Source organism: Balearica regulorum, chromosome 20 (genome assembly GCF_011004875.1).
Source record: "Balearica regulorum gibbericeps isolate bBalReg1 chromosome 20, bBalReg1.pri, whole genome shotgun sequence".
NCBI lineage: Eukaryota > Metazoa > Chordata > Aves > Gruiformes > Gruidae > Balearica > Balearica regulorum.
Window position 1 is genome coordinate 9,182,358 of NC_046203.1, and position 20,877 is coordinate 9,203,234.

General features: G+C 47.6%; 1 protein-coding gene across 1 annotated transcript in view; it reads right to left on the reverse strand.

Moving 5' to 3' along the window:
* PAPPA (pappalysin 1) overlaps positions 1-20,877 on the reverse strand; it is a 183,599-nt gene that overhangs the window by 27,535 nt on the left and 135,187 nt on the right. Inside the window, exons 14-19 of the mRNA XM_075772202.1 lie at positions 17,890-18,058; positions 11,157-11,340; positions 8,371-8,581; positions 7,591-7,762; positions 4,129-4,276; positions 1,328-1,437 (exon numbers count right to left, since the gene is read on the reverse strand). Of these exons, the coding sequence (XP_075628317.1) occupies positions 1,328-1,437; positions 4,129-4,276; positions 7,591-7,762; positions 8,371-8,581; positions 11,157-11,340; positions 17,890-18,058 (994 nt within the window). The remainder of the gene's footprint in view (positions 1-1,327; positions 1,438-4,128; positions 4,277-7,590; positions 7,763-8,370; positions 8,582-11,156; positions 11,341-17,889; positions 18,059-20,877) is intronic.

Here is a 20,877-nt window from a genome sequence, read left to right on the forward strand (position 1 = left end):
TTAGGCAGAAATATAATCTTGGCATCTGAAATGCATGGGAAGCAGGGAAGGACACTGCGAGCTTTTCGTATGCTCTGGACTTAGGTTCCCCACCTAAAAATCCCTTTCCGGGATTTATTCTATTTATTCCGTGTGAAATAGGGAAGTATAAAGTGGCAGAAATTTTTGGAGCAGCTAGCTATCCACAGCCAAGGCCAGATTTCAAAAATCCCAAACCGTGGGTACGTCTTTAGAGAAGCAAACAGACTGTCAAAGCTGCTCAGGACATGCTGGGGCTGTGTCGGCTGCTCATTTTCCTCCTAAATGGAGTTCAAGTGTGTAAAACGGACTCTTGCAAAGCCAGGGCCAAGTACGTAAAAGCCGACAGCATTTGCTCAAGCACCATCAGCAACCTGCACCCTGGTGACACGTGATGTGCCAGCGTCTTCCGACATGCACGTGAGCACGTCCCGATAAACGTCTACACCTGCAGAAATACGGCGAGGGCACAAGTGCCTGGTTACACGCATTTCTAGGCAGGAGGGCACGTTTGTGTAAATAGCTTGAGGGTTTTCAAAAAGAGGTAGATGAGTGTGTCTCCCACTGCTATCCCAGTGCAGGCACGAAACCAAGCAGCTATTTGCCAGTGGCTTGTGTGTGCGGGGGTGAACGTGCGTGCAAGGCGCTGTACACGGGTGTGCATGTCCCCATCAGGGCAGACTGATGCCGGCGTGCGCTGGAGGACGCACAGGACCGTGAGCGGTTAATGCTGCCTGTGCGTTTGCAGCAGGCAGGAGGAAGAAGCGGTGACCTCTGGAAGGGGCTGTGCTGAGCAGGCATCTCTGCCATGCGGGCGAAGGGGCGGGGGGAGGACTCAGCCAGCTCTGCTGGTTCGGGAAATGAAACACCCTCTGTATCAGCTTCTTTTGTCATCCAAAAGCAGCGCAGAAATATCCAGCCCTGCCACCCAAAGAATGCAAAACACCGAGCAGGAGGAAGAAAATAAAAGCTGGACAGTGCCCTTTCTCTGACTGTCCGTCACATCTTCCTGTGTAATGAATCATGTTTCCAGATCGGACCCGCTGTATGTGGATCTGAGCACGCTGATTTGGGGCCTTTACCTTGAACTGACTTTCACAGAGTAATCACAGAGAGAAAGCAACTTGGAGAGGAAGCCACCATGTTACCAGAACAACACGCAACGACACAACAAAAATCAGGAATTCTTTTCTAACAGGCACATTCTCCATGCATTCCCCTCATTGAATGAACCACGGGTAACGCTGTTCACGCACTGCACATAAACATGCAACGAGGGATATGGTTAGCAAAATCCTCAGGCACTGACCTTCACTCTTTGCGGGTTCATCCAGTGCTGGATGTCTTGCACGGTCTCGTTCACGCGCAGGAGGATGGGCTCGTGACTGTGATCCAGACATGAGGTGGTACACTCCGCGCCTGCACGAAACACAGAGAGGATAAAGCTGAAGGATAAAGCCAGCAGCTTCTGACCCTTTCAGCATCCTTCCAGCTGAAGGACAGGATTAGGGCTCGTTTTTCCTAAATTGCAATTAGCAGTCAAGCATAACTATCGCATATCTTCTAGCCACACATGAAATGCTGAGTACAACCCTGCATCTCAGCAGGAGATCGTGGGGGTGGCAGATATTCCAGGGCCTTTTTGTATGAGCTGCATATCTAAGTATTTCTCTGGCTATTAACTCCAAGAAGGGGGTCAGGTTTTGCACTTTTGGATCATTAGAAAACGTGAACATTTTTCCATTTCAACTGCTCTTTCAAGCAATGGGGCTGATCAAGCAGAGGCTGTGGAACTCATCTCACCTATGACATGACAAAAACCTACCGTTTGATCTGTCAAATTTACAGACCTTCAATAACAATCTTTCGGAGGGCGACCAAGCCTAATGATACTGCAGACGAGCTATCACCTCAGTCCCACAGTCAATAAGAAGTACGCAGAGAGGTAATGATGGCTTTGTTCACACATAAACCTGCTTTTTCTCTGATTAACTGTCATGCCCAGTGGGAATCCTGTCCTTTCTTTATTAAAACACGCTGCGATACTCTGCAGCAATATCCCAGAGCCCTGTGGTGACACAACCGTAAGCCCTAGTGTGTTGGACCATTACCATTTCCCCCCTGGAAAATCACTCTTGAATGGCACAGCTGCTGCAAACATGTCATTAGGATTTCTGCACTCCAATCAGCGCTGGGGGAGGAATTAATCTCCGCACTGGTTTGGAGAGCTGAACCTTTGGCTCAACACACACCTCAGCCTGGAAGGGCAGATTAGGTGTCTGAGGAATTACCGAAGGTGTGTGGGATTCATAGTGACCACGACTGGATGCTATTATTTTCCCCACCTGCTTCTGCCTTCGTACGTACTCCCACATGGAGGAGGCAGCAGGAGCAGAGCAGACCCGCGCTGCTGAGCCAGCGAGACGGGGAGCGCTTGGGGTTCGTTCTGCTTTCCCAGCGCACACGGTAGTGGCTCCGCGGACCCGCTGGATGAGGCCCATTGACACCAGCCCCATTGCGAGTGAGTGGCAGAGAGCGCTTTCTTGGAAGGACAACAATCAGGCTTCCAAAAACACAAACAAGAGAAGAAAACCCCAACAACCTGATCCCGAAAGGTGGTGCTGGACAAGCCTAACAAAGTGTGTGGTATGTCTCCATCTGCTGAGGATAAGAGCCAACGGCCGCTGTGCCCTCGCCGAGCTCTTCCTCCCTCTCCAGCAAGAGCCACACTCTCATGGAGGATCTGGCCCATGAATCCCTCGCCTCCGTGATGGCTGCGTGGTCCCCTGCCAGGATCAGGCCCACCAGACCTTGCGTCTGGGCTCGGCACCTGCTGACAGCCGCCCCGGCAGGGCTGGGAGAGGACCGAGGGCTGGCAGGCGCCCACTGCGAGGGCAGCTACAGACCCTCCTGCTTCCAGCACTGGGATGCTCCCTCCAAACTAGGAACTGGTGTTTCTCTCCTTGCAAAAACCTGGCGGGCCCTGGGAGGTAACCTCATGTCAAGGGTAAAACGCCTTGCCACGTTAAGAGTCGCCGCAGCCTGCTTGCCCTCCCGCGCTCCACCACGCTATTTACGCTTACGGAAAGGAGCGGGTCGGAATTGTTTTGATATATGATCTGTAATTGGCATCATTACAGAGCGGTGATCTCATCCAGGTCGTGTTCTCCTCCCCGGGGAGGGAACACAAGGAGGCTCGTGGTCCCTTGCATGGCTGCAATATAATGAGGGAGCCGTGCAACGAGGAAATTTCTCCAAGTTCAAAGGGACAGGCGGAGGGAGGAGGGGGCTGGCAGGGGCTGGGAGCGGGGCTGCAGGAAGGGGCCTCGCGGGTCTGTGCGTGCTGCGGCCAGTGCAGCTCCCGTTGCAGCCCTTACAGCAGGGAGACCTCAAAAACGGGGGCTGAAAATACAATATAGTGTACAATTCAGTGTGTAGTCTATCCCTCCCTCTGCCTGGGTGACACGAGGCAAAGCTGAGCGCAGGAAGTCATCACCCCTTGCAGAGTGACCAGGCATCCCAGAAGGAAGGGGGAAAACATACTCTTACAACAGCTCCTAAACAACCGTCATACCAAAAGGGATGCTCAGCTGGTCTCACATTCTTTCTGGAGAGACCTGAATTACCCTGGTGCTGCGCTTCCCTGCCAGCTTCCTGCCTTTCAACCTCTGGGGTGTGCAGGAGTGCATGTGGTTGATGGAGAGGGACATTACAAAAGCGTAAGAGCAAATGCAGGTACAGTCTCTCCCTGGACTGGATGTGTTTCTGGCATAGTCTGGTGTGCTGGCTGCCTATTAAAACCAGCTGGCCAAGAAGGGACATGATGAAACTGGAAGCGCTGCAAGGAGCAGGCAATCAGAGCATGTTACATGATGCCTGGCCTCTCAATGCTTCACGTTTCCTCCGAGCAGTTCCCTGCAGCGCCTCCCATAGCAGCCCCGCACTCAGGCAAACAGGTCCACAGGAGAAGGTGACTTCAAGGACGGCAGGCTCCTTCCTTCCTCCCTCTCGTTCCCACCCTCTTCCCGGTCTCCTGTCCCCACTCGCTGCTCCCCGCTCCTGGCTGAGCTGCATCCCCCATGGCAGAGGGTGGGGCTGATGCTCACAAACCTATGCCGTAGCCGCTGGCACACTGCAGCTTCAGGTGGCTGTTGAGCTGCGTGGGCAGCGCGCACTGGCCCTGCATTTCCCTGCAGAGGTGAAAGGAGCCGCTCCAGGTGCCATCCTTCCGGCAGTGAATCACATTGCTTCCACGGCCCTGGGAATGAGAGAAGGAGATAACGAGGATGGTCACAAAAACAACAGCAAGGACAGGCTGAGAAACAAGGAGCGGGCAGAGCTGAGCTGGGAGTAAAGTTCTGCTGGAGATGGAAGAGCCTCCGGTTGGGACTGCCAGTCCTGGGGGGCAAGGAGTTTTCTTCCAAAGAATGAAAAAAAAGGAAACCTGCATTGCAGACAGACACACACACATGCCTGTTCTGTGCCCACTCCAGTTGCGATAAAGGTGCATTCACACCAATCGCCTTCCTTCTTGTTGTTGAGAGGTTTGTGCTGAACACAGACAACCTTCTCCCTCTTCCCATTTTCTAACTAGTTGCATCATCTTTGTCTCGAAAAAGAAAGAATCCCCAATGGGCATCTGAAGGAGGAAGGAAAGCAGGACATGAGCAGGGATGCTTAGCAGGGCAGAACGTGCTCTTTAGAGCTTGGCTGCCTTGAGTGACAGCGAGCGAAGAGGCTGGGACAGACACACACAGGGGCAGGTGGAAAGGAGAAAAAAAAAATCCTCTGGTGTGGGAATGGGCAAGGAATAGAATATGACATTTCTCTTATAGAAAAGATTCTCTGTATGATACTGAAGAATGAATACCAAAGTCCGAGGGGAAATATCATGCCCTTTAGAAACAACAAAGGAGTGCACAGGCAATCTTTTGTCAGATCTATCCTCGTGGCATTGGGGATTTCTGCGCAAGCTGTTCTGCAGGATCTGCGAGCCTAACTGCCATGGGGTAATGTGGGACATTCAACAGGAGGACGTCTGGTGTGGTTGGGCTTCAAACCTCCCGCGGGGGCCTTGCTGGGTGGGAGAACCACGCAGGATCTCTGCTTCTCCTCACCAGTTTTACATGCCAGGCATGTTGCCTGCAATCTACCCACCCTGCTCTTGGAGATTGTGCTGGATATCTCTGGGGATCCTTTAGGTGCTGCCTATGCTGGGATCCCAGCAGGGCTGCCGAGCTTTTCTTAAGAGCTCTTCCCCACGACCCACACCCGTTGTTGCACGGGGATCTGCACAAGCCCCTGGCACCGGCGTGGAAGGTTGCGCAGCCTTCAGTGTTAAGTCTTGTCCCTAATATCCTAATGCTTTTTTTTAACTCAGCTTTGTTGATGAACACAATGTTTAGTGAGATGCAAAGTGGCCTTATCGGCAGACTACTGTGTGGGACCTGCTTCCTCTTCTCCGGACATCTGGCCATTGCCAGAAGTAATAAGAAAATCATATGAAAGGATAATGGACCAGATGGACTCAGGGTGTGATCCAGCTTGGCGACTCTCACCTGAGGGCCAGTTTGGCAGAGACCGATTAATTTAGATCTGACTGTTCATATGATTTGTGCACAATATTCGGAAATGGAAGACCCTTGCTCTGGGTGCCAGGGGAGGTACCTGCTTAAATGACCATTACATTCCTGGTGATTAAGAGATGCCATATGTACAGCTGAGTAATGATCTTTCAGCGTGGTGACAAATTCAGGAAGAGATCGCTAAGTGATAATTGAGCACAATTTGCTGGTTTAGCAAGTGTGGAGCACTTCCATTGCAATTTGCATGCCAGGGTTCAAGCATGATTTTTAAAGGTGAGCCATGAAACCTGATTTATGTTCCCGGAGCTGGCTGTGCTTGAGGGTACTATTGTATAGTTTCTGCAATGTACTCAGAGATCCCAGGATATCCATTGCTATAGTAACATACTGTCCATCATTCCCTGACCTGCAAAATCTCTTGTGAAAATCCCTGCCGGGTTTCTTGCTTGGATGCAACGTGCATTATCACCTTATATAGCTGAGAGAGACTTAGTGGGGTTTAATCCTTAAATAATTAACACCTCTCAAGTGGTTCTGGCTTGTGCCAGGAGTCCTCCCTCCTTTTCTGTAGTTTATTTTCTGGCATATCTGGAAATACCTTTCTCTGCAAATCCCTTTCTCAAGATGTTATCTGCTCCTTTGCTCAAGGTGCTTTCGCAGCTGAACAGTCACTATGCTCTTCCTCACAGTGAATAGAGATGTAGCTTTCCCGAGCTCACTTCATTATTGCTGTAACCCTCACTCCACTGCTTTCTCCTCTTCACATCCAGCTCGTTGAAAAGCAAACACAAATCCCTTACACCAGTTGTAATTACCCTGGTGATCCCAGTTTCCCTGCACTGGCAGCAATGACACGCGTCTTCAGCCACGCTGACCAGTCTGAGCAAATTGGTGGATGCACAAAGCCACAGAGCTCCCACGCAAAGTGCGCCCACGCGTGCAACTCCTCATTTCACGAGGCTCATAACCTCAGGTAAGTCTCATACGAGGAAGCCTTTTCCAGGTGCCCTGATGCAAAACCCCGGGGCTCTGCCTGTGGTCCCTGTGAAGAGGAGGGCAGGCCAACCTGGCAGGGAGTGGGAGCAGCGATTGGCTTTTAAAGTTTGGAGCAGGTATCAGAGGTGTCTTGCAGATCACTGGCCCTAGGACAGAGTGGGTCCCTTTTTAATATGCCCGCAGAATCTGGAATGATATTAAAAGGCCTTTGACAGAGCACTCCCTGCTCTCTGCAGTGCATGCAGTAGCAGCAGCTTCTACATCCCCACTTTCTCTTCCCAAGCGTATTAAGCAGCAGCAGCACTTCTGGGAGAAGTTACTTATCTCACAAACTATAATTACCTCTGGTGAGGAAAACTAAGCATTTCAAACAAGACACTAAAGGCCAGACCTTCTTGTAGAAGTGAACACAGCTCCTAGGAGGTCAAAGGCAACAGGCTGATCTATGCCGGATGAGGATCTGACCCCTGGTGCCAAATGACACCTTCACAGCCAGAAAAACATGAAAGTTTAGAGACAGTTCACCTGAATAGTTGTAATCCTATAAAGTTAAATTATCATATGGCACACATACATCTAATGATAATGAGAAAAAGAATTGGAGAGAAAAGCAAGGTAAAACGGAATGAACAACCAGGACAAGTGCGAGTAACTCATATCGCACTTAGTTTCATTCACTATTCCTTATTTTCTAGCTAGATCAATAGAGCCACTGAGGCAGATTTTTCAGCCACTTATGGTCCGGAAACAGTAAGTCACTCACTGCTAGTCCTCTACAGGTAATATTTAATACCATTACTACTATCATAAAAAGTGTTTCCAGGCTCTTTGCAGTAGCTGTCTCCCTCTACTTTAATTGTGCATTTCCCTTCTCCGTTTCTCTGTCTCTGGTTTCAGAAGAGCTCAATGGCACTTGGGCCCTCCAAGATCAGGGTCCTTAGGGAACACCACACTTGTAAGGGCTGAGATAATTTTGATAAGAGAGACTCACCGACTGATTGTCATCATCTTCACACTTGATCCGGCACTCGCTGTTGAACTGGAAGCCGTTGGAGCACTGGTAGAGCCCATGAAACTTGGAAGGTGGAGGGTCACAGGTAACAGGCACGCAAGCGCCCGGCAGCCACGTGCCATCTTGTGTGCACTGGATCTTAAAGGCTCGCCTTTCCGTGCAGAAAAAAACAAGACCATTTAGTGAGTGGCTGAGTCAGCTAAGAGCCTCTTAAGCCTCTGAGCTCTGCTAGCAGGTCGCAGGGGATGGGTGTGCTTGAGCTTTTAACACTTGGGGAACAAGTCGTGAATCTGCGTCATGAGGTCTCTGAGCAAAAATAACGATTATTTGCAAAGCCAACATTGAGCTGCCCAGCCTAAACTCCTCTTTTGGCCTTGGACACATCTCCCAAAAACTCCGCTTCCCAGGCTTGTGGGCTGTGGTTGGTTTGAAGTGGGTTTGTGCAGAGTCAGAAGTATACGACAGCCCTAACCCTTTCCTGCAGAGTTTCAAAGGGGACTCCCCAGCCCAAATATCAAAGGGGTATTTCTAAGGTAAGGGCTGTTTTTTGAGCACTGGTTAGGATTCTCAAAGAAGCCTAAGTGAGCTAGGTGCCTAAATCCCCTTGAAACTGCACAACTACCTGCATGAAGGAATTGCTCAGTGATATTCCCTACAGCACATATATTCTGTTACAAACAGCCCATCCCTTGCCCAAAATCACTTTAACTCCTGGCTTTCTAAATCATGCTGACTGCATGGCACTACTCTTTCACGTACTTTCTTGCTTTTCTGGAGGATCCAGGGACATGGTAACCTGGTTTGCATTTGTACTTGCAAAACGAGCCCACTTTGTGCTTGTCTTCTCGGCAACGAGTAGTCTGGAGATCTGCGTTAGGGACGATGGAGGGTGCTCGACACATCAGCTCACACAGGGCCTCCGGAAAGGACCACAGCCCATCCTCCATGCAGGTCAAGTTGCTGTTGTTTCCTGAGAAGAACAGTGAGCAAAGTTAACAACATTCAACAGGACTATTTTTTTTTTTAAAATGTCATTACACCCATAATATATCAAAAGCCACCTCAGTTGGTTTGACAAATTCAACTGTGTATGTCCTATGCATTTTCTCTTTCTAGATGACGGCATTAAATCATTAAGGACTCTGTTTTCAGATGACAGGCACACAGTGCTTATTTCAGGAAATGCTATAGCATAGGGGAAACCACACGGGCTTTGTATTTTGTTCTTCTCTGAAAGGAAGCTTGCTTCATGCATCAACCCCCTCCTCTTCAAAGTCATGGCACTAACAGAGGGTTTGGTGCCATTACATTCTTCATTCTGCTTCTGTGTTATATCTTTTCCCTGAATCTGTCCTTTTTATTCCAATTTTGAGCCTTTTGGAGCAGCATCTGTTAGTATTAGAGTCACTACTCCAACACAATGAGGAGCCATTCTCAGCTGGGGACTTTCAGTCCTTGGGGACTACTGTGATAAATAGGATTCATAATACTCATTAGAGACTCATTTTCCTTAGCAAGCTTTCTTGGCCAGCACGTCAAAGGTAAAAGGTACAATAGATCTATTTGCCTCTCCTATGACCTACTTGACTTCAGAAAGTTAAGCTAAAAGTAGCCTAGTCTCAGTGTATTTTATATTCTTTGTTATTTTATACTGTATGTTGAAAAGGAATAAGCTTTTCCTAAGAAACAAAACACAGCTATGAGCCACTAACCCTCCAAAAATCCCTACTACTCTATTGAAATCCCCGAGCATTGCTGCAGGAACTCTACTCAACCCACAAGGCATATTTTCAACAGTAAGCCAACTTCGGAGTTATCCAAAATAATACTGACAAACTGCTAACCCCTGAGCAATGCCATCTCTCTGAGAGGGAAGGAAGACAGCCGGGGCATGAGGCTGGAATTCAAAGAAGAAGAAAACAAAAGGCTCTGGAGGGCTCAGGAAGGTATGTGGAGGAGCCCTCCTGCCCTACCCACAAAGATAAGAGAAGCCACATTAAATCAGCCCTGGCTTTCTCTCTCCCCTCCCCAACTGCAGATGATTGCAGAGGTATTTTGTGCAGAAGGGAGCTCTTTTCTAGAGCACCAGCATGCGCCTCTGCTCTGACTCATGCAGCAGCTCTGCAGACCAGCCGTGGTGATATCATACTTGCCACTGCAAAGTGATAAGCTGTGACATTACCAACAGTGGCTGTCATGACGTCAGTGATTGAATTAGGCATGAGTCATTCCAACGCCATTCTCCAGAAGCTTAGTGGCAACATCTATTAGTCATCACCGATGGCTGTACACCAAATGGTGCCTTTACCTCACAGCTCACAGAGTTTCTGGACAAAAGTGGTGTGATGCTACGCACCACAGCCACACCCCCTGACCTGGGGGCTGGCTATCATCCCTCCAGCTACCGCTGCCGGAGTCATCAGCTGAAGCCCTTCCTGGTCATGATGAATACTGTTATTTTCACTGTCCCCTCCAAAAAATTCCAGGCATTTTAAATGAAAAAAAACCACCTCTTGTTGAAGATGACGCTCTGAGTGTACGAACACAAGAAAGGGATTCTTTGATAACAATCTCCCCTTTGAGTAGTCTTAACTTTCACTGTGTGTTGGCTGCTTGTGGTTAACCTCCTAAGTCGGAATTAAAAGTGTTAAGCAATTTGGTTATACATGAAGAAATCAACATATCCTTTCACTGAAATGAAGCCTCGTCTGGGTTTTGCAACGAATCCTAGCAGAAAAGGTGATACCACATGTTAAAAAAAAAGCTTATACAGCAGTTGTACCTGAGTGGACAACAGCAGTTAAGATTACTCCACTGCAAGACGACAAGTTAATTTGGCTCTAATGTTCCTTCAAATTAATAATGATATCTTTTCTTGTTTCCTGAGGAACAGATCAAAAAGGGCAATGTGCCAGTGAGCAGAAGAGTTGATGGTGCTGAGAAGATGATGGGGATGCTAGCAGAAAAGCAGCAGGGAAGAAGACGGGGGAGAAAAGGAAAGGCGGCAGCAGTGTGGGTTATTTTTAAGAAAACAGTCGCAAACAAGAAGAGGAGAGAAAGGTCAGAGGTAGAGCAAGATGAGTGTGGAAAAGGAGAGAGGTGATGGGTGGATTAGGAAAAACAGTGATGGGGAACTGTACCACTGGGACATGGGACTTTTCAGTCTTCTCCTGCCTTTCCAAATTCATGGAGGAGGCATAGAAGGGAACAGCCACAGAAAACAGAGAGGCATGGGAAAGAAGATGAGAGAGTTCAATTTGTTTTATCCCCATGACTTTTCCATGTTTTGGTTGTATGGAAGCAATATTCACTGTCATTACTGCCTGGCCAGCCGTGATCAAGGAAAGGTCAAAGGAAGGTAATAGAGAGATGCAAAGGAACTTAACTTCTAATATAAATAAACCTTTCCATAGAGTCTCATAATTCTTCATACTTAAAATATCATGAATAATTCTAAAACAACAGCAACAGTAACATATATTACTAGGAACAGTGTGTTAGCTGTGCAGCTGTCCCCAGGTCACTGCACAGACACCCTCCCATACCTTTCAGAAGAGCAGGAGGTCGGCAAGTGAAGGAGCATTTCTTGCCAAAGGTGGTCCCCTCGCTGCAGTTGAAGGTGGCTGGGTAGACATGGTACTGGTCTGGGACACCGCAGTCCACGGGCTCACAAGTCACCTGCTTGTTCCACTTCCCATCTGTGCAAGTCATGGTGATGCTGGACTCCATCTGGAACAAGACACGTGCCTACAGCCACCACAGCCAGCAAGGGAGACACCAAAAGCATTTCAAGTCTAGTAACAGCCATTATTTTGGCTCTCAAGTTAAGCAAAACTGGGCCTGAGCGCTATCATCATCGTTGGGTCAGCGGCTACTAAAACTACCAAGGTCCCACAAGAAACAGTGCTGTAGGACCAGGACGTATTTCTGTCACCTCTGGGTGAGACACCAAAGTGTTTCAATATAAAGAGTGGAGCACTACAAATAATCTGAACTCTTGTCTGCATCACCTCCTGAGACAAGCCGGGAAGCTGCTGCCCTGCCCTGTGATCAGAACGGAGTGTGCAAGTCTGAGCAGTTCGGAGCTGACAGCTATCCCCGATCCCTGTCACCTTGGCAGTGACATAGCCACTCCAAAGGGATCCCCATGTACTTTTGAGCAGTCAAACTCACTCTTGGGCTTGAAGTAAAAGCCAACCTGACATGAATCCACTTGGGATTCTTATTCAAGGCTCTCCCGAGAGGCGTCAGTCACCCTTGGCCTGGGGTAGCAAGGGAGGTGGCCTGGGCCATGTCAACATTGCGTTCGGACACTGACAGCTGCTGTTATGGCTTCTACTGTGCGAGTGCCCCGAGGCTCCAAATGAAATCAGGGCCCTGCTGCCCTGGCACCGGGGACGCACACGCCTGAGAGACAGACTTTTTCCTGGAGGAGTTTGCAATGGACAGACCCAAGAACATCCTGCCCATACGTTCACCTGGCACTTGAGAGGTCGAATACAGAGTCAGGGCCTGTGCTCTGACTTCCCTAATGTCACTCTGCCATCATAGCTACACAGAAGCTTTGAGATTTGAGGAATAATCCAAACAATGCAGCAGATTGAAATCCTGCAGTGATAGGGAAAGAGGAAAAAAAAAAGGGGGGGGGGAGGTAAAGGAATCACCCATCCAAAGCTAAGACAAAGAATTTACTGGTTGACCAAAGGACAAACAGATGTTGGCAAAGAGAACAGAATAAACAACATATCCTCTTTCTAAATAAAAAGGGAAAAATATTAAAAACTAGAAGTGAAAAATCTGAAAGTAGGATTCTTCCCTCCATAGCAGAATCAAAAGAGGGACAGAAGAAAAAGAAATGTGAGAAACCCAAACACAAGAAGGGGAAGATACCGGAGAGGAACCTGACCAAGCCGTACAGCAGCACTCCTCTGCCTCCGGGGAATATTTTATTCAGGACTGGTACGCTCACAGGAGATTTGCACCGACGACCATTGATCTGGGTTTATAAAAGAAAGGGGAATTTTTCTAGCACACATCAAAGGGACCTGGATTCCCTTTTTGCAAAAACACCCTAATGGTTTCAACAGAAGTTCAGACCTGTCTCCCTTTGATATATGGTTGCATTCAGAATGGAAAAAGCAGTCCCAGAGCTGAGAAACTGGACACTTCCCAAGTGGGCACAAAACCCCTTTTCTAGACCATGGAGTTTATTTAAACAGGGAGCACTGCTGATGGAAAAAAATGTCTTTTCTACAAATCGAGAGTAGCACATTCTGGGATTCCCGGAGCGCTCAGGTGAAATGACACTCTGTGTTCTCATTCCCAACCATTTTGCTCCCCAGTGGCTATTAATTCTGCCTTTGGTGCTTATCAGAGTATCTGCACCATTAAAAAGTATATACATTCTGTAGAGACTTGATGACTTGAAGATGCCTGTGCTTCCAGGAAGTTGCGTTGTGATGGCCACAGGAGAAGCGATGATACAGCACACCTCCATGCCTACATAGCGCATACACACAGCAGCATCACCACCACCTTTGCATTCCTGCCTGGGCTGCTCCAGCATTCAGCAAAGCCTCCGTTTCCCCTTACAGATGCTATCATCAAATAACACTCCAGCACCGTGGTGGCTGGGCACCTCGACAGCAGGAGGTTAAAACATAAACCCAAGCTATTGATGTCAGGGGCTATCCAAACGTTACGGAAAAGACATGGGGCTTACACTGTATCTTGCTGGATGCTGGATCCACGCTGAGCACAGGGAAACTCTATCAGTGACAGGAGATTCAACTCCAAGAATTCAGTTATTAGTGTTGGTGTGATCTAGTTTAGGAATAAATGATTGTTACTACTAGCTGATGCTGGCTGCTGAGACACAGTATGGTGCACAAGGGAGTTTCTCTAACGACAGGGTGGCACAGATGTTGATCAGATGTACCTCTACAGAACACCAAATAAACAGTGCAAATTCAGAATCCAGAATATAACACAAAAATTTAAACAGAGGCAGTATCTGTGCATGACAGTCACACCTTACAGAAAATGGGCGAGAACACTTTGCCCAAGCTAACACTTGTGAGGGTATTTCAGCCGCCGCCATGGTCTGAAAGGTGCAGGACACTACAGCCTGCTGGAAATGCAATGTGCCTGGGGTCACCCCTCCCTGGAAGGCATCCCTCGTTAGACCTATACTCCCACTGCACTTTATTTCTGTCCCTTGATGTGAAAAAAAAAAATATTAGCCTCTCCATGTTTTCACCTCTGGGTTTTTCCCCATGGTACTTCTCCAACAAAACCACTAACCAAATCTGGAAGAGTCACCTTCTTCCAGACCCGTATGGCTTTTCCTCTTCCTGGCACACTGGCAAGGCCATTTCCACGCAGAGAAGCTGTGCCCATGTGAGCAGGACCCTGGCTTCTCAGCTTTTTCCAGTAATTTGTTCCACACTTTGTACGATGGGAGCTGAGGTTTTCAAGGTCAGACATAATAATGGCGTATTTTAGAGTATGTCTGTCATGTCATCAATTCAAGCAATAGGAGCACATGCATTTCTGCAGCAGAACATAACAGAGAACATTCCCTGCAACGGAGACAAAGACTAGTGACTTTGATTGAAAGCACAGAGGACAACCCTAACAGGGAAATTATCACAGATGGCACCCACCAGCTTTCAGCTTCTCCCTCTTGCAATGTCCCACCCGAAGGTGGGATCATTGCAGGGCAGGACCCCAGGCTGCTGAGCAGGAGCCCGGCTCTCCCCACCACCATGCTGCACCTCGGGGTATTTCCAATCGACAGCCTGAGCAGCGCCGCCTTAGGATCCGACACTGGGTCTTTGTGGCAGCATCTGCATCTCCCAGCCGAAGCCCGAGCAGGCACGTGCCTGTTTCGCCTGTCTGATCTGACAAGGTCACTCAGCTCACAGCAGTCCATACGAAGCACTTGGCTTTCTCATCTGGTTTATTAGCTGTCACTTTGGGCACTTTGTGCTGCTTTGACTGGCATCACAGCAACCGCTTCCCTTCATGTCCTGCCTTCCAAAAGAGGCTTACGCAAGGAGGGAGGGTGGGCAGGGAGGAGAAAAGAGGCAAAAAAAAAAAAAAGGGCCTCCAAAGATACAGTGTGCAGTACAGTGAAGAGGATGCAAACTTAAACAAATCTGGTGCCAAAAAGATTTGTTTCTTGGGACTTTTAACAGCCTGGAAGAATTCATGTCTCCTTCCTGCTGCCCAAGATCCCAGCCGGCTCCTTCTTCAAGCGATGCTTCACGTGTGAAGTTTCCTCTCCTTAAAAATGAACAGCTGTGCCCTCCCCTCTAAGTATTCTTCCACTTCTGCCCACTACTGTGCCTCTAATTGAACCCACATGAGCCGCGCTTTCTTTTCCTGGCATGATTGATGATGCCTTTGCACAACATTAGGGAGCTGCTGGGTTTTAAATAACACCTCTTGACCAGAGCAGCAGTGGTGGTAGCTTCAAGGAGAGATGACAACACGTAAGTGAATGAGCGGAGGCTTTCAGCGAAGGACAAGGGGGAGTAAAGCTGTGAAAGACAAAGGGAGGAAAGGGGGAGACGAGAAGAAAGAGCGATGGGGTTGTCAGGGGGGTGGGAAGAAATTGGGGGGAAATAAAAACATCCCGAGATCTTTGTTGTGAGAAAGATACATGAAAGATTTCGCTCCATCGCTATGCAAACCCTTTTTTGTTGTTGTTGCCGAAGTCCCTAAATGAGGATGAGAGAGAGCCCAAGGGTTTGTAAACAGCTCAGCTTTTTTTTATTTGCAAACAGCAAACAGTTTCTACTGTACATAGTGCTGACGGTTTTGAGGGTTTGGTGATTTTATGGAGTTTTAACAGAATTTGGGAATGGGAGCTTCTCAGAGAGCAGAGATGAATGAATTTTTTTGCCCTAAGACTGATTAAAATGGTGGCTTCAGAAGACACAGAGGCCACAAAGTGCAGAAACTGTTAAGAAGATTTTCAAAGACCCTTTAGATGTAAAAGATTGATTTGAAATGTGACTTGTGCCCCTACATCTCTGAGGTGCTTTTGAAAATTTTGCTTTTAATTCTCTGTTCACCCTTTCTTTCTGCCTTTCAGTGAAATACGGAAGACAAATGTGGTTCAGACGCTAAACCAGTGTGTTTTCACCGGTCTGTCCACCATTGTCATCAGCACGCAGTGGTCATGGGCCACTGATACTCAGTCTGCTCTTCGAGACATGGCACCTCACCTCAGACTCCTTCCTACCTAAGAGTGTGAAACATCAGCATGTGCAAAGCTATTTTCCTTCCTCCTCTTCCTCATGCAACCCTCCCACTGTCAGTTATATGAGAAAAAAATAGCTCTAGACCCTCAAATCAGCCAAACAAACAAAATATCCAACGATAAATGACAACAGTGAAACAACCACCAGCTTTGTGCAAGGTTCCTCAGTCACGGCAGAAAGTCCCTCTGACCACAGCTAACAGCCCACACGCCCTATCTCATCTCCAACGGCTTGTGATCCGAAGAGGAGCTGAAGCTGGGAAGCAATTGTGGGAGGAGCACAACGCAATTCAATTCAATACAACACGAGGAATCCAAACCACGGATTCCGGATTTTCTTAGATAATTCATTGCTTGCCTACATGTTCCACAAGTTCTGGCTTGAAGCACCTGACACAAAGAAATAAAACAAGACGATAGTGAAAGAAACCATCCATTCCTTTTCAACAGATCTCCAAAGCACATGAATAAACTTTTAAAGCACGTGTTTAATGTGCTTAGCTGAACATGGATATCTTTGAGATGCTCCACTCCTTCCCTGATTTGAACAGTGAATGCACAGCACTGAGCAAAACAAAGCCATCGGCCTCAGGGGTTTTATCCGTGGAAAAAAGACGACAAAGTGCAATAGTAGACCAGGGTGAGAGGAAGCATGTTGTAATAAGCAGTGAATCACATTAACTAGGGGTGCTAAAATCCTCCGCTCCTGTCATATGAGTCTGATCAAGGCTCTGAAACCAAACTTCTCAGAGCAAAACCATATACAGTTGGTTGAGCCTCCCCGAAAGGTACTTCTTGCATTTAAATAACACAGAGCTGGTGAAACATGTTTAGGCTGTTTTATTCAGTTTGGGATTCCTGCGTGCTCAATGTACAGATCCCTTCCAACTATTTCCTGGTTCAGCCATTTAGGCTCGTTTGAGAACTTGTTTTCTGTTCTGTAAAAATGCTCAGCTGGAGCTGGGGTTCTGGTGCTGATGCCAATTAGGATGGAAGAGGCCCAGCTTGTGGGGTCCTCTATTTGTTTTGTAATTGAGTTGAAAGGGCTGACTCATTCCCCTCCCCTCCGTCTCTCCCCTCCGCGAGCTGATGAAGAACACAGTATTTCACAAATACAGACAGGCTGCTGAGCGTGCCTGCCCGCCCCAGCCCTCCCCGGCCCCAGATGTGTGCGCTGCCTCGACAACACGCGAGAAGGTGCCCATGGGGGAAACTGGATCCGGCAGAATTAGAGGTGAGAGCACAAACCGGGGTGCCTGCTCTGCACCCACGTACCCCGTGCGCCCTGCTTCCAACGGCACGCCGAGGCTGGGCCATGCCGCACCTTGTCCACCTCTCCCAGCGCCAAGGACCTGCATTTTTTTAATGTTTAAAGAAATTGATAGTTTTCCTCAATAGCCCACTCACTGCATCAAGACGTGCTGCTTCTGTAGGACTGGATTAAGATGGGGAGCACTCCCTGACCCATTGGGGTAGGTTTTCGGTGCTTTGTTTGGAAGCGGAAAGGTTTGGGTGCTTTTTCTGCCCCCTTGATACCATGTATTTCTGCAGTGTCAGGGTGTGGTTGGGAGCAAATGGACTGAAACATTGCAAAGGAGTTAAGACATTGTTAACCTCAAACCCAGGAATAAAATAAAAATTAGGTATTTTGCCCAGAAACTGGTTGTGCAAAAACCCCAAACACCTCACCCCCAGAAAAACAACGCAAGAAACACTGTTTAGCTGAGTAGAGCCAGTGAGATCAGAGAAGGCCTGAATACATATTTAAACTTTTTGGGCTGAAAATTTCTAAATTTCTAAATTTGGGAAGCATCTGAGCTTTGCTCACTGTCAGTACCTCTTCCTACAAAGTCGGATGGCTCCTATTCTGATGGGAAGTATTTAGATAAAGCCTTGTCCCAAGGCTGAGCTGAGATTTTGGAGTTTAGGCTGGGTTATTTCTCAATTTCTCCACATCTGGTTGCTCATCCCTGTCTTGTGGGTCATCATACAAAAACAGCAAAACAAACCTGGCTCTTGCTGAGATCATCGTCTCGCTGGACTTGCAAAACGTAGCCTGTCTTGCAGCTCACGTTGCACTGGGCACCGTTGTACCACCCGCCGCCGGAGCAGTTCAGCAGCGCGTTCTCAATCTCCAGCTTTTGGCAGTCGGTGGCTTCGCAGGAGTAGTGGACGCAGCTAGGTGGGAAACAAGAAGCGGTATTTTTATTCAATTCATTTAATTCATTCCACAAAAGCAAGCATGTCTGACTGACAAACTCATCGCTTGTCAGGCAGCAGGTACACAGACTGAACCTGGCTTGGCAAAGGGCTCCTCACCAATGAGCACACCCTCTGGTCATGTCTCCTGAAGGACAGGGACAGTGGCAACGGTGATGACAATGAAAGCACATTCTTTCTTGTGGCAAAAGGGAAGAGCCTGCCAATTCTGCAGAATTACTTTCTGTTCTGCAATATTCGACTGCACTGTTGCCTTCCTGTTCCTGTACCAACATCCATCCATCCGTCCATCCATCCCTTCCACAAGAGCACTCTCCCTCCAAGAGCAGTCCTTATGCCCCATCCAAATTTTAAATCTCAGCTCAATTCAGGAGCGCCCGATACTGCTAGTGATAAGTGTGCATGTGTGTACGTGTGAGGAGGGGATTTTGTGATAGAAACTCTTATCTCTGGGAAACTCGATTGAGATCAACACATTCATTTTATTCCACTTCATGAGGAACACCAAACATCAGCTGTGTAGCTGCGCTGATAAGCTCTTATCAAGCTCAGCAGCATGCTGTCATTTCAGATCTCTCCAGTTGCTATCCTGCCATCCATAAAATATTTCCCCGGATGGAAACTCTCTGCTGTCCCTACAGTGAATTATTGTAACATTTAGCACAACTTGTAAAAAGAGGTTTTTGTTTTATTTTTGTATACACAGAAATGCCTGGTTGACAGAAAATCTCTCACCATCTCTGATGACCCGAATCAAACATTATAGCACATGTTCAAATGTACATATGGGAGAGTGCCTCAGCTAAAGGGCAACGAAAATGCTGAGAGTCTTAAAGCACGTGCAAAGACATTTTGCTGGATTAGCGACAAAATTTCTGGGGTTAAGGATTCCTACAAGGTGATACACCTCTGCTGAAAATTAAACTGAATTTAAATTAAATACAGTTAAATTAATTCTGAGGAAGGAAAACCTTGACTTCTTTCAATGATCTACATGGGTAGGGAAGAACCTGAAACACAGAAAGTTATAGAAAGAAGGAAAACAATGCATCAATACACATATTTTGAAATGGATTACAAGTAAGCTATTCCTGTCTCCTAGAAAAAGGAGTTAACAGCCACCAAAACACCGTCCAGCTTAGTAAGCACAGGGCTTAGTACGTACCTGGTGTTTTGCTGGGTTCAAAGCATTGTGCAGACATTATCTAATTAATTTTCATGACACCTCTGTGAGACACCTGGGCTGGTATTGTTATCCCCATGTTACTGATAGAGAAGCACATCTGCACATGTCTCTACTGAGCTCTAGATCAGATTAAACGACAGTATTATGTACCTCCACAACTCATTTCTCTGTCCCAGACTAGTGCTATATGGGAAGTGCCCGCTGCTTGTAATTTAAGGTTGCTTGTTCAGTGGCAGCCCTTCCCTGGAGTGCGATGAGCCATAAACAATTTCTACATTTAGAAAGATCTTATTTCCCCATTGTGCACAAAGTATTGCCTCTGGCAGGACTGAGGAAGGAGAATTCCACCTCTGTGTTGGCCAACTCGATACCCTTGTATGCAGCAAACAGCGCCTTGTCTATCAGCACGACAACCGTGATGCTCATTACTTCTGCAGAACGGATGATCTTCTGCCAGAGCTGACCTACACAGAGTGATCCTGCCTTCCGTAGGATCCCCCGCCGCCACACCAAGGGTTTCACGCATGTTTTCCAGTCACTGCAACTCACAGCCTGACATACAAATTTAAACTGCCATTGATTTCAGTTTCACCGATCAATATGACTGTGGATGAGACGGTGGAAGAACAAGCAGACAGTATATCCTAGTGCCCAGGTGGTCTTCTCTTGCAGAGAAGTGAGGTGAGGAGAACAGCCGTGTGCAATTGTAAAATCCTCACATGAATCACCCAGGAGTGTGAACCACAGACCTTACTCTGTTTCGGCAGCCTCGCATACTGCAGCTCCCAGAGTGGAGCAGTACCTTACTATTGACCTCACGGCACTGCTAGTTGAATAAATCACTAATTAACATTAGCAAGAATATCTGAACACAGATGTCGAGTGAGAGCGTAAATGACGAACGACATTTTGTTGAATCCTCCCTACATGCCCCAGTTACACCTACCCATGAAGGCTAACCGTCACTTTGCTCCCCTCCGATTTCAGACGGTGAGGCTGCAATACGAGTTCCTCCCGTGCCAGGGCTCCAGTGACGAGGAAGTTGACTCATTGAGGAAAAAAGCGAGCACCATTGCCAAGCCATTCTCAGAAGTACACATTGCGAACCTTGACTGCCCATTGCAAAACTCCCACAAAATCTGAAAACTTTTTTGCACTAAAGTTGGAAAAATAAAATAATAGCAGACCTATTTCATTTAATATCTTACGTGAATCAATGTGCTACACATCAATACAGCACTGAATTCAGCCTTGAATGGCTTCAGAGGGAAGGATGAGCCTAAGAAAACCTTTGCAATTTGCACAAAGGGAAATCTGGAGGAATGTCACCGCAGTAAGTGGCATCGCTTTTCAATTCCATCAATGTAAAGGAGCAAAAGAATCTGGTTTCTTGAGTTCATATCAGGACACCAGATGCGCGAGCCTGGGCTTAAAAGTCCTGCAGAACTGAAACACCACAGACAAAGGCATTAAGAAACACTTATTGTGATGTTCTTCTTTCTGTTTACAAGTCCCCTTGTGGTCTTCTTAAATGGCCAGGGAACATTTTTAGCCACCCCCTCCAGGCTCCAGATTATGCCTTGGTTAGCAG